At 53.6% G+C, this 15,605-nt stretch overlaps 1 protein-coding gene across 5 annotated transcripts in view; it reads left to right on the top strand.

Annotated features, from left to right (window-relative positions):
* LOC105480210 (sodium voltage-gated channel alpha subunit 5) overlaps positions 1 to 15,605 on the top strand; it is a 102,707-nt gene that overhangs the window by 33,351 nt on the left and 53,751 nt on the right. For 3 of the 5 annotated variants that reach the window (XM_011738775.2, XM_011738773.3, XM_071091458.1), the window contains exons 6-12: positions 2,524 to 2,615; positions 6,388 to 6,618; positions 8,139 to 8,202; positions 9,526 to 9,667; positions 10,185 to 10,382; positions 11,339 to 11,518; positions 12,165 to 12,536. In XM_011738775.2, the coding sequence (XP_011737077.2) occupies positions 2,524 to 2,615; positions 6,388 to 6,618; positions 8,139 to 8,202; positions 9,526 to 9,667; positions 10,185 to 10,382; positions 11,339 to 11,518; positions 12,165 to 12,536 (1,279 nt within the window). Of the gene's footprint in view, positions 1 to 2,291; positions 2,384 to 2,523; positions 2,616 to 6,387; positions 6,619 to 8,138; positions 8,203 to 9,525; positions 9,668 to 10,184; positions 10,383 to 11,338; positions 11,519 to 12,164; positions 12,537 to 15,605 lie in introns of all 5 variants that reach the window. The other 2 variants (XM_011738776.2, XM_011738774.2) reach the window with 1 other exon arrangement.

Genomic DNA, 15,605 nt, shown 5'->3' with positions numbered 1-15,605 from the left:
GCTGCACTCCTATTTCCAGCCACTCAGCTGGCTTTGCAAGCCTGCCAGGAGCACAGATATGGTCCTCCCTTATTCTGTCACTAAGCTGTCCTTGTCACCTTGGGACACCAGCTGCCTAGAAGGCAGACAATGAATGGAGGCCAAGCACTGTCTGTGCTGGGGACACTGTGCTGGGGGCAGGTTCCACCCCAGGACAGGCAAAGATAGGCAGAATCTAAGCTAGAGATAGGCAGAGTTTTCAATGGAGACACCAGGGGACAGACTGGGTCTGTAAGGGACAGGAGGGAAGCAAGGACGGTTGGTTCCCTCTCTGACCTGCACAGTATTCCACTCACTCCCTGTAATTAGAAGAGACAGCCTTGAAACCAGTATCCTGGGCAAGAGGAGCTGCTGTCCCCAGGCACAGTTGGTAGAACAGCAACCAAAAAAGGAGCCCAGAGCCTCCAGCAGGCCAGAGCCGTGGTTTCCATGGGATGGCAATGTCAGCAATATCCCAGGCTCAGCCAGAAAGTCCTGTGGCAGCACCATGTCTGGAGAGAGACCGAGAGAAGAATGTGGGACAGAGGCCTTAGGGTCTGAGCCATCATGGAGAATGGAATAGCTCTCAGAAGTTGAGAGGGACCTTGGATCAAATTAGCAGGTGTATGTGGACCAAAACAAGCACGGTGACTTCTGCTCCCCAGCAGACGATGGGACTGCATCTGACTGCCACACTGGAGAAAGATGTACATGCTGAAGTGAATACAGGAGATGGAATGGAAACCACACCACAGAAAGGGTCTGGTGTCGCCAGAGGAAAGCAAGCTTTGGCAATGTGTCTGCTGACATCATCTGTGTAGGGCTTTGTGAGTAAGGAAAGATCAGCGTGGTGCATAGGGCCATGTGAAGATGGAGGGGCTCCTCCAGTGGACGTAGAGAAATCTGCTGTCAACCCAGTGTCAGTTAGAGCTGGACCTATGGACCCCAGGGCATTAAGCCCCTTGACTCAGCTGGCCAAGTTCTTTCCTGTAGATATTCAAAGCCCGAAGGGGAATTGGGAAGCTGGGAGCAGACTGGAAGGGCCTGGAGGTCCAGACTGCCCAGCAGAGTGAGTCTGGCAACAGTGCCAGCCCACCCTTGCACTCACCCAGAGCCACAGGGCTGACGTCCTATGTCTGACATCACTCAGACACCTGCGTCAGACGCACTTGGTTAAACATCAGACATCCCGAGTCCAGTGTCCTTTGTTAAACACCAGACACCTTCGGTTAAATGTCACACACCCTGGATGCAAAGCCTTTGATTAAATGTCACAAGTCACTTGCCACTGTCCCGATGGCCTTGGTTACACACTGTCCATGGTCCTCGTGGTCATGTGGCCCATCTACTGCATGTTCTCATGCTCTGCTTGGGCAGGTCCCTGCCCGCCAGCGACCACCTTCTTTCTCCTGTCCCTGTGGAGGCCACGGATCAGCAACTGTCCAAGTTCCAGGAGGGGGCCCACAGCCGCTCACCCTGTTGAGCCTCGCTCGGACCCAAGTAGGACAGACCCCAGGAAGGGCATCTTGCCTCTGGAGGCCAGTCCTCCGGTGGAGATCCAGAGCCATCCCTGGAAGATACCAAGGGTCTGGGGGTGGGACCGGTAGACTTGTTGGGAAGGCACTCCACTGCCTTGGGGCCCCTCATCCTGCCCTTTTCTCTTCTTGGGTTGCTCCTTGCCTGTGAGTAGTTGAAGAACTCAGGCAACCTCTCTTCCCATCTTCCAGCGCCTCTGTCTTGGGAACTCTGTTTTTTCCAATGAGTATTCAGGCCACCTCCGCCTCGTGACTTCAAGGACTTCTGAGCCAGGCACAAGCTGATCAACAGATGGAGGTTCCACAGAAGAAGTAGACCAAAACTAGGACCAGAAAAGCACTTGCTTCCTGTATCACCTGACCTGAGCCTCTTGGAAAACAGGCTTCTCTCTTCACTCTGATGTGTCCCCAGCCCCAGACCCCACATGTGGCTTCATGTCATGGATCCCAGTGGTGTGGAGAGAGTGGCAAAGTGGTTGCCTCCTAGCACCAGTTATCCATGGCACCATCACCAAGAGAGTCGCCGGGAAGCTTGCCGTGTGGACATCCTTACGGCACTGAAGCTGAAGTCCTGTGTTAGGAGGGTTGAAATCCAGAAGAAAACCTGAGGGAGGTCCTGGGCTATCCACAGCACTGCCCCGCACCCCCATGGGAGGGGGCCAAGGGAGAGGGCAGGTCGGGGAGGGCAGGCGGAGGTTCTGCTTTGTAATTCCCAATAACTGTGGTTTGATTCTGCAGGTATGTATCAGAAAATATAAAACTAGGCAATTTGTCGGCTCTTCGAACTTTCAGAGTCCTGAGAGCTCTAAAAACTATTTCAGTTATCCCAGGTAAGATGCCCAGGTTTGCCTCTCAGATCTCAGCTACAAGTGACTCTCTCTCTGTCTTCCCCACCCCCTTTCCTCCTCTGACTGTGTGTCTCCTATTGGCGTGTTGTCATTGTCTCGTGTGTGAATTTCCCTTGTTACAGATACACAACTGAATTTGTGGACCTGGGCAATGTCTCAGCCTTACGCACCTTCCGAGTCCTCCGGGCCCTGAAAACTATATCAGTCATTTCAGGTGAAAATCAGGTTAAACGCCAAGGCTGGAGGGATACGCCTGGGCCTTTCCAGCCACCTGGGAGCCAAGGCAACCCTCCAGAAGGCCCTTCAAATGTGCCTGTCACCAGAATACCTTTCCTAGGGCTCAGGTGCCAGGGGCTAGTGGCAGTGGACATGCCTGTCCCCCTGGAGCCTCAGAATGGGCTTCAGGCTGCCCACCGCAGCAAAGCCCACTCTCACAGACACCAGGGGGCACAGAGCACCCCACGGTGGGGCCCACATTGAACCCAATTTTTTTCCAAGATAGTGGACTACTTTTCCAAACCACACTCAGCTATTTGAATAGCTAAAAGTTTTACACGAATTGCTTCAGCCTGAAATGTCAGCTTCTGATGAGGAAACCAAAAGAAATGCATTTGCGGGAACCCCCATACACACCTGGAATGAAAGAGGAAAACTCCAGCACGGTCTTTCATGACTGAGTGCCTCGGCCCGCCTTGTGCCCCATCTGGTGATATAAGTAGGGCCAGAGCCCCAGCCCCATTTTGCGAAACAAAGTGTAATCTGTGGACAGGCATCATCGGGCCTTGGTGTCTAACAGCCCTCGCTGCATGGTGCGGTAGAGGTTTAGCAAACCATGCATGGTAGCCTCAGGAAGAAATTCTCCTTGACAGATGTTGGCAATTGCATCTGGGAAATCTCCTAGGCCCAGATGACCTCTCTAGAAATCATTCCACCCGTCCATTCAGGAAAACTCTGAAAAGACTTGTGATTTCTGAGCCTGCTTGTGCGATGTGCCGGTGCTGAAGCTGAGTTCCACCCAGGAGACATTCCTGTCCTAAGTTTGTATTCCCTCTCCCCAGACTCAAAGCTCCTCCTGTTTGGAGGAATTTGCTCTGGAGGGGCAGTGCCCAGAGGTTCATTCCAGAAGTCTTTTCCAAAAGCAGCCACACTTAGAATTGGGGGAGGCACTTCTTTTAAAAACGCAGCTTGGCCGGGCGCGGTGGCTCACGCCTGTAATCCCAGCACTTTGAGTGGCCGAGGCGGGTGGATCACTTGAGGTCAGGAGTTCAAGACCATCCTGGCCAACATGGTGAAACCCCGTCTCTACTAAAAATAGAAAAAGTAGTTGGGCATGGTAGCGCACTCATGTAATCCCAGCTACTCAGGAGGCTGAGGCAGGAGAATCGCTTCAGCCCAGAAGGTGGAGGTTGCAGTGAGCCGAGATCACACCACTGCACTCCAGCCTGGGCAACCTAGTGAGACTCTGTCTCAAAAAAAAAGAAGAAGAAGGCGGCTGGAAATAGGTTGCATGCCATCATTCTGGGGAGGTGTGAGAGCTGACAGGAGGATCGGTTGAACCAGATGGCTACATCCACTCCTGATGTGGAACCTGGTGGCTCCCAGGCCTATTGCCTGCTTTGAGCTATGTTGCCCCCAAGGAGTCAGAAGCACTGCTCTAAGCTCCAGTAAGAAATCTGGACTCCCCGTGGTAGGGCTAGTTATCTTGCCAGAGGAGTCCCCAGTTATGCTATGTTCACACTGAGCTTTCTAACCTCTAAACCCACTGTTTGTAAGGGCCGCATCTCCCCCAGGGCTCCTACAAGTGGCCCAGACCCCTGCCAAGGGCCAGTAGCAAGGGGACAGTCTGCTCCCGCTCAGTCCCACGGAGCCACCTGCATTGAGACAGACATCATGGGCCTTGGCATGCATAGACTCAGAAACCACATGGTCTCTCCTCTAGGGCCAGGGGACAGCCTCACAAGCACACACCCCACCAAAGTAGACAAACACTGACCACAGGACTTAAGGCATATTCCTGGTGTGTTTTATAAGAAACATTTACAAAGGGAAATATTTCTCTGTCCTGGGGAAAAGGAGGAAGCCCACCAATCTCAGCCTAGCTCCATGGGACCTCTTCAAAGCTGCCAGCAACCTAGTGAGCCAGCAGGCTCTGAAAGTGGCCAATAGAAAAATGCTGTGGTTGGCATTATGGAAGGCTCTCGGGAGGAGGTGTCCTCTGATCTGAGTCTGAAATAGCCCTAGTCCTCTCTAGACTCAAGTCGCTTTTCCATAAAATGAGAGTGAAATCAGTATTGGTGGTTTCCAAGGGCTCTTCCACCCAGCCCGTTAATTCAGTGGCAGGAGGATTTCCCAGTTGATATACTGGGGCGCATCCCTTCCTGGCTCTTTTCAGAAAGAATCCTGCAATTCTGTTGCAACCATTCTTGCCAGAAGTGAAATCTATCATCAGTATGAGAAATGTTCAAAGGGGTGAGTTATCCTTGGCCACTATGTCCACAGACCAGGTCAGGGGGTACTTTGCTGGCCTTGAATGGGATACTTCAGGCCAAAGAGACTTTAGCCTAACAATTGAGGCAGAGACCAGTTTGGGTATTCGAGCTGCTGTCCATCAGTCTTCACTTCATTCCCCTCGAGACATGCAGGTGTCCAGCCCAGTAAACCCACCAAAGGGTACAGGAAGCTCCGTTACAGATGAGGAGCACTGGACCATGAAGAGCTTGTGGATCCCACCACCACCACTACTCTGGGCCCAGACCTGCGAGGTCCACCCACTGCCCAGGCAGTTGCCAACATCTGCCAGGACGATTTCCACAAGGAAGGCTGAGTGCCTCTGAGCGCTGGGCAGGCAGCAGTGTCAGTGGCACCATGGGGAGGTCATCGTCTCCCCATCTTGTATTTGCCCACCATGGCCTCCTTGCCTGTGGGTCACAGGCCCAGCAGCAGCAGGCACAGAAGCCACAGATGCTCCTAACACATTAACCAGCGGGACAGTGGATGGATGGAGCTTAATCTGAGATCTGGCCGCTTGGGACAGGGGCATGAGGGGCAGGGCCCTGCTGCTGGCAGAGGATCCCCCTCGTTCCCCATGCTCTGCTTGCACTTGTCTTAGGACAGTCGCTAAGGGCCAGACTGGTGTCTACACATGCTTTTCTGTCATTCTGCTATGTGGTGCTGGCTTCTGCAGGGAGCTAGGCTGTGCAACTAACAGATCACAGCCTCTCAGCTATGGAGAATGGGATGGATGGGGGCGTGGGGAGGTCCTAGAGGGACAGGGTAAGTGGGAAGATGCAATGCAGGTCAGCCCTGTTTCTGAACCTTCCCTAAAGGTGGGCCTGAGCCAGCGCAGGCCCCTTAGACATCACCTACCATGACCCTGCCAGACCCTCACCCAGAGCCCCCAGCACACACCCGACCACAGCCCCTATCCCCTACCCGATGAGACCCTGGGCCCCTAGTTTCCTCCAAACAATCCACACTCCCTGTGCATCAAATAGAACCAATCCCAGCTGTGGGGCAGGGGGAACCCCAGCAGGAATGGCTCTATTTCTCCCCATCTCAGGATCAAGGCTGAGGCCCCTCCATTGCCTCCATCTCCTTTTCCATGGACTACATTAAAAGGGGTAGGTCTGGCACACCTTCAGATCAGCCAAAGGGGGTGATGCTCTGAGTATGTGTTTTCTCAAGAAAACAGCACTTTCCATGCCCATGCCATATATTTGGCTGGTGGGCAGCAGAGAGGAGCAGGTTCCCTCTGAAACTACAAAGCCAGCCTAGACTCCTGCCCAGGGAAATCAAGACAGAATCTCAGCTGCTGAGGAAAGTGGGGCTTGGGTCTCCAAGCCCAGGAGAAGCCGCCCTTATTCTGTCCCCACCTCTGGTTGCCTACTCAGGTCCCAACCCAGCTCATCTCAGGCCCAGCCCCCCACCAGTGGAGCACAGAGCTCAGCGCCCCTGGGTGACCCCATGCTTGTTCTTGCCTTCCCTAGGGCTGAAGACCATCGTGGGGGCCCTGATTCAGTCTGTGAAGAAGCTGGCTGATGTGATGGTCCTCACGGTCTTCTGCCTCAGTGTCTTTGCCCTCATCGGCCTGCAGCTCTTCATGGGCAACCTAAGGCACAAGTGCGTGCGCAACTTCACAGCGCTCAACGGCACCAACGGCTCCGTGGAGGCCGATGGCTTGGTGTGGGAATCCCTGGACCTTTACCTCAGTGATCCAGGTGCGAACTCTCTCCGCAGCTGGGGAAGGCTTTGCGAGACCAGCAGGGCGGGGTCACCTCCCACACATGCGTCACCAGCGGGCAGGCCTCCAGGGTTGTTCGAGCCCTGTCTGATCCCCCAGAGACCCAGACAGAGGACAGATGGGGAGCAGACTTAGGGCCTGCCTTGTGACTTCCCAGGCTAGATGGGGAGGCGATGCTTGAGGAGTGGGAAGTACGGAGTTAGATGGAGGGCCAGCTGGGGGAAGAGCAGCTGCAGCATTTGGAGATGGGACTGACCCTAGAGTGTTGCAATGGCAAGGTGACCAGCCTGCCCACAGACTGTCAGCTTAGGAAAGGGCTGGACACGGAGCCGGAGTAGTTGATGAGGCTTCAGAGTGAAGCCCCACCTAGCTGGCATGGAGATCTCCCGGTTGACATCAGTGTTCCTTGCCAGGATGCTAATTCCATGTACGTGTACCCCAGAACCCTGCAAGGGAGTTGGAACAAGCCCAGTGATTGTGCCAAGTTGTGTGAGCCCCTCTGTTGTTTCACCGCCCTGTGGCTCACACTTCCATTCTCCAGGCTGAGGGCCAGCACCACTCTTGACGAGAGCCATTGGTCTGTTTCAGAGGTACATGCTGCTGCGAGGCCAGATTCCAGGCCACAGGACCCTGGGCCAGAATGACTCTGAGGGCCATTCTGAGGTTAGGGCCTCTTACATACACCAGCAGTCCACTTTGGAAAACGAAACATAGACACTCAGTGAGTGGTTCAGCAGTGGCCTCATAACAGTGGTTCTAAAACTGCCATGTGCACCCAAGTCACCTAGAAGGCTCTGGAAAACAGATTTCTGGGCCCCACCACCCCTAGAGTTTCTGAGTCAGGAGGTCTGGGTGGCAGTCAGGAAGTTGCATTTCTGAGCAGTTTCCAGTTGACACTGATGATGATGGTTCGAGGACCACGCTTTGACAACTGTCGCCTAAGACAAAGCCAGGTAATGGTGAGTGTTGGGGACTGATGACTGCCACAGAGAGGAGAGGACAAGACAGGCAGTCCTGTTTGGTGCAGCTCCATCCAAACAGACCACAGCATTAGCATGGTGACTATGGCAGGCATCACTTCTACCATTTTATGTGATGGAAGTGAGTACAGAATTGGGCAGTAGCCGGCCAAGGCCCCATGGTGACTCGCCAGCCAAGCTGGAACTCTGCCCAGACCCTTGCCTCCTGACCTTGGTGGGCCCCCTGAGTGGTTTCGGGTGGGGTGCAGAAGCTTCCTGTGGGGACAGCTGAGGCCCTGCCTAAGGCTTCCCGTGTCTTCTGGGGACACTGGCAGCAGGATGCCTGCAGAGGAGCAGGAGGAAGGCCAGAGGCACAGCCAGAGTTGCCTGAAGCCTGGCCAGGCAGAGGGTAGGGGCAGGGAAGGGGCAGAGAAGAATGAAGACCACTAGTGAGGTCTCCACCTCCCCAAAACCCTGAATGCAAGGGAGAAACTTTTGGGCCAGCGTGCCCCTCACCAGCATGATGTTTCTCTTACAGAAAATTACCTGCTCAAGAACGGCACCTCCGACGTGTTGCTGTGTGGGAACAGCTCTGACGCTGGGTATGTGGCACCCACCGCCCCGGGTCTCTTTGTCCTGACAGGGGAGTCTCCTGGTGTTTTCTCAACTGATTCTATTTTCTATTGATGCCCTGACCCCAGGGACAGTGAGGCCTTCTTTTGTCTCCCTTCCCTGCCAGGACCCTTCCCCAGCTTCCCACCTTGCCCCCAGCACAGAGGAGACAGCTGCTGGAGAAAGGTCAGGGACAGAGCTGCAGGGAGAGCTAACGGAGCCCTGAAGGTGGGCTGGGACTGCGGGATAGCTCGGGATGCCTTCTACAGCCCCCCAGCCAGCCCACCCCCAACTCCATCCCTTCCAGAAGCTCCCCAGAACTGCTCCCTCCAGCTCCAGTCTTCCCTGCCTCGCTGCTGAGCTGTCCCTTGGAGTGAATGTGGTTTCCCCAGCAGCCTGGACTTTCCTTGAGATGCCCCAGTAGCCACGTGCAGCTTCCAGGGCCCTGTGCACACCAGGGTCTGGATCAGTGTGACAGTGCCATGGAGTGTTGGAGAAGGGGATCACAGAGGGTCACCTCAAAGGAGAAGTACCAAGTTTGTTGCCTCCTTCCTGTCACCAAAGAGATTGTCTGAAAGGTCTTGGGACATTAACAAGACACAGAGGTCCCTTGGATGCATCCATCCACTTGCTAAGTCCGTGTGTGTGTGTGTATGTGTGTGTGTATCACACACACATACATGCACACATGACTCCAGACCAGCATTTCCTCTTTGGGAGAGAGGCTATCACCTCCAGCTCTGTGAACTGTGGATCTGCCTCACTGAACCAGTGACTGTGTGCACAGTTGTGCAAATGGGCTCCTGACATGGCCAAGCCCCAACCCATCCCCTCCAGAATCATTTCTCAACCCCATGGCCCTGCCTTTGCCCTGGGCTCATCCCGTTCAGCTCAGCCGAGGCTCTCTGCTCTCCCCAACCCTGCTCTTCCCCATGCCCGTGCTGTACGCAACTCCTCATGGGGTAGACGGGCAGAGGAAGAGACATGAGCCAGGCTTGCATGCTTCCTCTCTGTGAGGAGAGGCAACTTAATAGTAGCTGGGGATGGTGTGTCATATGGGCAGAAGGGAGCTTGATTTAGGCCTAGCAGAGTACAGATAGGTAAAGAGGAAGATAGTGTCCCAGTGGGAGGCACGCACGAACAAAGTCACAGAGGCAGGATCCAGCCATGTGGCACTAGGCTTGTGAAGCTCAGCTTCACAGAGCAGTGGGGCATACACTGGGTTGCCCAGGGCGACAAGTCCAGCCCAGCAAGGGTCTCAAGGGCAGCAGACCCCTGACAGCATGGAACAAAGTCTCTGTGTGTGGCTGCAGGACATGTCCCGAGGGCTACCGGTGCCTAAAGGCAGGCGAGAACCCTGACCACGGCTACACCAGCTTCGATTCCTTTGCCTGGGCCTTTCTTGCACTCTTCCGCCTGATGACGCAGGACTGCTGGGAGCGCCTCTATCAGCAGGTGTGTGTGCCCACAGAGGGACAGCAACTGTGGGCTCAGGGTCCAGGCTACACGAGTGACTAGCCAGAAGCGGCCCCAGCAGCCTCCCCACTGGTGAGAGCTTTGGAGGGGACAGGGGACAAGGACCTTTGCTTCTGAGGGAGAAGGGATCCGCAAGCAAAGGAACTTTCTTTTTGCTGGTGATGAAGCACCAGTCCCTTCATATAGGATGCTGTCTGCTCTGTGAGTGGGACACTCTTTCTCCCTGTAGGATGGAATATTCTCCCTCTGTGGGCACAGCATGCCCTGAGTTGGGTGAGACATTCTGCCTCCCTCCTTGGGTGGGACACAGCCCCACTGTGTGCAGGTCATTCTCTGCAGGTCAGTACATGTCCCTCTCTATAGGTGGGACATCTCTACCCTCCTCCCTAGGCTATGGCTATTTGAACTCCTGGTACAACTAGACCAGGTGACTTGGAAATGCCATAACCCAGTAGGGGCCCCAGTGAGGGTGACCTCTGCCCCCTTGCTCCCCCAGACCCTCAGGTCTGCAGGGAAGATCTACATGATCTTCTTCATGCTTGTCATCTTCCTGGGGTCCTTCTACCTGGTGAACCTGATCCTGGCCGTGGTCGCCATGGCCTATGAGGAGCAAAACCAAGCCACCATCGCTGAGACCGAGGAGAAGGAAAAGCGCTTCCAGGAGGCCATGGAAATGCTCAAGAAAGAACACGAGGTGGGTGAGCAGTGCCACCAAGGAGCCTCTAAGCCCTCACCTGACTGTGGGTGCTTATAGGTGGGGTATATGCTGGGTAAAGCTGGTGCCTGCAGGCATGGTGCAGTCCCTGCTGGGTAAAGGTATTTTCTGTGAATGTGGTATCTGCTGAGTAAAAATTTGGAACCTGCTGGGTTAAGACATGCCTGTTAGTGAGGAGCCTACCACGTAAAAGTGACATCTGCTGGGTAAGGTGGGTCCTATGAGTGGGGCTTGTGCTGGGTAAACTTGTTCCTATGGTCATCCTGTCTTCCAGATGAAAGTGGCGCCAGCTGGGTAAAAATGGTGCCTGCTGGGTGGTAGCTCCTGGGTGAAGATGGTCTCGGTGAGCACAGTGCATGCTGGATAAGAGATCCGTGTGTCCATGCACATAGTTTATTCCGGTCAAGGGATGCCTTCTGGTGGGGTAGTGAAGAAGGTCCAGTGTCAGAGAACAGAGCTGTCTCAGAAAATAAGCACTGACAATGCTGCCCTAGCCGTCCCCAGTCCCCCACATGGTGGAGCCTGGAGGCTGGCTATAGAGTGAGCTATTAGAAGCACCCACTTGTTCTTCTCACTGCCCCATGCCACATCTTCCAGTACACTTTTGGCCAGCTAAACCTTCTAGGAGAGCCTCTGCCCTCTGGTTCTGCCACTTCTCTGCTCATCCACACCCACCTCCCACCTGTTCCACACACTCCCCTCTTCCAAGACTGCCCACTTTAGCCACTCCTATTTTCCTTCCTGGATCTTGATCTTTCCCAGAATATTGTGGGGCTGTCTGAGTTTATCTCCATGATGTCGTCATTTTGGAGTAGGTGTGCAAGTCCACTTACTGATAGAGAAATCCAAGTCACTGAGAGTTGCCTGGCCTGCCTGAGCCTGAGGCTGCACAAAGTCTCAATGATGGAAACATCCCTTCCTCCACTCTTTTCCAGGCCCTCACCATCAGGGGTGTGGATTCCGTGTCCCGTAGCTCCTTGGAGATGTCCCCTTTGGCCCCAGTAAACAGCCATGAGAGAAGAAGCAAGAGGAGAAAACGGATGTCTTCAGGAACTGAGGAGTGTGGGGAGGACAGGCTCCCCAAGTCTGACTCAGAAGATGGTCCCAGAGCAATGGTAATCCCAGCTGTGGTTCTAGCTTTTCCAGGGTGGGTCTGGCATGAAAAGCCCATCATGCTAGGCCCCTGTACAGTCACAGCCCCCGCGGTTGCTCCTCTCTGCCCTTCCTGTTTCCCATGGCCTTCCTTAGAGTAGGGGAGCTCTGGGCAGAGGGACAGGCTAGTTTTGGGTGTTGTGATATCCCCAACCTGAGGCCAGTATCCCAGCACTGGAGCTGGGGCCGGGGGACGAGGCCCCATGGTATGGGTTGGTAGGAGTTCAAGGACATGCCCATAAGAGTGAGGGGCCATTCCGAGTGCCCCAGGTCCTGCTCAGACCGGGCCTGTCTGCAACACCAGGAGCCTTCCTGCCTCCTTCTCCCTTACCCAACCTGAGCTCTAACTCCAAGCCCAGTTAAGTTTCAGGCTCCCAGCTCCAGAGACATAGATTTGAGGGGAGTAGAGATCCCAGAAGATACAGGATTATCTCTAACCCCACATCCCCTTTTCCAAGTACCCCTGGCCCAACCTACCCAGTTCCTGTGTGGCAAAAAAAAACCCTCAATGCTCCGAGAAGTTTGGCTGAGGCCAATGGCACAAAAGACAGGCTGGGAGCACATGAAGAGCACATGTCATGGTCGTGTCCCCTCTCCTCGTGCCCTTAGAATCATCTCAGCCTCACCCACGGCCTCAGCAGGACTTCTGTGAAGCCACGTTCCAGCCGCGGGAGCATTTTCACCTTTCGCCGGCGAGACCTGGGTTCCGAAACAGATTTTGCAGATGATGAAAACAGCACAGCGGGGGACAGCGAGAGCCACCACACATCACTGCTGGTGCCCTGGCCCCTGCGCCGGACCAGTGCCCAGGGACAGCCCAGTCCTGGAACTTCGACTCCTGGCCACGCCCTCAATGGCAAAAAGAACAGCACAGTGGACTGCAATGGAGTGGTCTCCTTACTGGGGGCAGGTGACCCAGAGGCCACATCCCCAGGAAGCCACCTCCTCCTCCCTGTGATGCTAGAGCACCCACCAGACACGGTGAGCCAGCCCCGAGATGCAGGCACCAGGGCAGTTCTGGTCTCTCAAACCGATCACCAGTGCCAAGTCCAAAAATACTCACCAAATATTTGTTGAGCACCTATTATGTGCTGGGCTCTAGGTGCATAAACTTACAAAAAAAATCTCTGCCCTCATAGAGCATCCATGCTAATGGGGACAGACAGACAAAAATCAAAAGGTAGCCAGGTGCGATGGGGCATGCCTGTAATCCCAGCACTTTGGGAGGCCAAGGTGGGGAGATCACGTGAGGTCAGGAGTTCAAGACCAGCCTGGCCAACATGGTAAAACCCCATCTATGCTAAAAATACAAAAATTAGCTGGGCGTGGAGGTGCATGCCTGAATCCCAGCTACTTGGGAGGCTGAGACAGGAGAATCACTTGAACTCAGGAGGCAGAGGTTGCAGTGAGCTGAGATCACGCCATTGCACTTCAGCCTGGGCAACTCCATCTCAAAAAAAAAAAAAATCAAAAAAGAAAAAATGTCTATATTGTGTGTGGTGGGGATAAAGAAGGATAATAGTTAAATATGTCACAGCTAGTAACGCTGCCATGACCATCATCTGGGGAAGCCTGTTCCGGGCACAAGGAACAGCAAGTGTGGAGGCCGTGAGGCAGAATCTGCCTGGCCTGTTGGAGTAGATGCCATGAGGTCAGTGTGGCTGGAACAGAGGGAGCGACGGCGAGAGAAGTTGCAGTGACTGTTCCAAAGGTGATAGGAAGGGACTGGCCAGATTGTGAAAGGCCAATCAGAACTTTGGTCACTTAGTCAATCCTATGACAGACTCATGGCTGCCCAATCAGCCATCAGGTGTCCTTGCAGACCCTGGGCCCCCAACACAATGACCAGAGCAGCCCACCCAGGAAAAAGCTGAACATCTGGCTCAGCCCCCGAGGCCTGCAGGGTACACTTGGAGAGGAAGGTAGAATGGATGGGAGGCTTGACCAGGAAGGTGGAGGGTGGCCTGAAGATGCAGGGCTCCCAGCCGCATGGCTTATTTCATGCCACTCAGACTCTTGCTCAGTCTGTGGAACATGGTACAGGTTAATTAATCTCTTTGTGCCTCAATTTCCTCATCTGTAAAGTGAAAATTATACGCCAGCAAGTTGTGGTGAGGACTGAAAGAGTGCAACTAGGTCCAGTGTTGAGACCCGGACTTGCCTGGTGTTGGAGTCATCAGTATTATCTGTTATCGGTATTAGTGAGCAGGAAGGAGTGAGGTTCCTGGGGCACACTTCAGAATGCCCAGGGTCCCACACTCCTCTGGAGCACAGTGTGAAGGGAGGAAACTGGGCACCCCTGGGGGCAGACCACAGCTTTAGGTAAAGCTGGGGAGGCCCTGGCCCATCTGAAGGGTGGGGTGTCTAGCTTCCAGGAACACTAAACCAGGCAGGTTCAGCCCTGGAGCTTCAGCCTCATGGAATCAGGTCAGCAGCTGCGAGCGCTAATAGAATTTCCTAATCTCGTTAAGGAGAAAATCATCTCATTGTACTGCACATGTCGGGAGGAATCCAAGTTCAAGCACTTCATTACCAGGAATTCTGACTTCACCCATTCTCACTTCTGTGGGGCCCATTTGTAACCTTAAAGGGATTAGCAGGCCAAGACAGGGTCATTTGCAAAGTTAAAGGAATTAGCGAACCAAGATGGAGACATTTGAAGAGTCAAAGAGATTAGCAGGCTGCAGGCCCTGGGAATGCCTTCTGTGCTTTCACTGGGTCCCCAGTGACACATTCCTGCCCACTTCTAGTCTGAAAACAGAGCACAGTGTTGGGCACACTGTGGATGCCTAATCAACAAGGATAGGGAGGAAGGGCCAGCCCAGCAGACAGCTCACGTTCAGTTTATCCAGATTGGGAGGTAGGGACTGAAGACTTACTTTGCCCTCTGCTTGTATGAGACTGCCTGGTTCCAAAAGTCTAGATGTAGGTGGGAGACGCACACTGAATATCCATTCCTTTTCTCCCCCTGCATGTTAAATCTTCATCCTCATTTCCTGTGGCCACCTAGCAAGTTAGGAACAGAGCTGGAACTCTAACCCAAGCCTTCTGATTGATTCCCAAGAATTTATCCATCTAATATTTATCTAGTGCCAGCCTGCCATGTGGAGTGCCAGGCAGTGTTGAGACTCCAGGGTTATATCAGCAAACAAAGAAGGCAAGATCACTGTCCTCTTGGAGTTTATACCATAGTTAGGAAGACAGTAAACTAATCAATATTTTCAGGTAGCAATAAGTCATGTGATAGCAAGTTGCTAAGGGGAGGGATGAGGGTGAGGGCTATTAGAATACTTGGGAAAGGCCTTCCCAAGGAGGTAACATTAAAATTGACAGGCAAATGATTTTAGGGAGCCAGCCCTAAAGATGCAGAGGAATAGCATTCAGGTAGAGGGAATAGCAAGTGCAAAGCCCCTGAGGAGGACACATCCAAGGGATGAGAGTGACTAACAGGGCCAGGTGTGGTGAAACATTAAAATGAGTTTCATGAGTTAGGATTTGGACTGTGCAGGACCTTCTAGACCATAGAAAAGTTTGGATATACTGTGTGAGTAATATGGGGAGGAGTAGGATGGGAGGAGTTGTTGAACAGAGGAATGACATTACCTGATTCACTTTTTAAAGGAATCCCTTTCTACTATGCAGAGAATAGAGGGACGAGAAGAAGGAAAGAAGCCAGTTAGGAGGCTGTTGTAGTGGTTTTGGGAAAGGGATGATGACCACCTGGACTAGGATGGTGTATTAGTCAGCTACTGTCATAATAATGCCATGTAGCAAACTACCCCAGAAGTCAATATCTAGCAACAAGCCTTTATTCTCATGCTCACTTATCTGCAGGTTGACTACAGTGTGGCCCATGTAGGTTAGGCTTAGCTGGGAAGCCCTGCTCCAGACTGCACACTGGCTGGGCTGGGCTCCATGCTGTGGGTTAGGCTCAGGGCTGCTCCACGTCTTTGTTCTGAGGCCCAGGCTGAAAGGGTGACAGCTACCTGGGGAAGCTCTTTTCATGGAGAATTCCTGGAGCACAAGAGCAAGATAAACAGCACTAGCCCA

This window comes from Macaca nemestrina, chromosome 2 (genome assembly GCF_043159975.1).
Source record: "Macaca nemestrina isolate mMacNem1 chromosome 2, mMacNem.hap1, whole genome shotgun sequence".
In the NCBI taxonomy this organism is placed as follows: Eukaryota; Metazoa; Chordata; class Mammalia; order Primates; family Cercopithecidae; genus Macaca; species Macaca nemestrina.
Note: the sequence above shows the minus strand (reverse complement) of the source record. Positions and strands in the feature narration are given on the sequence as shown.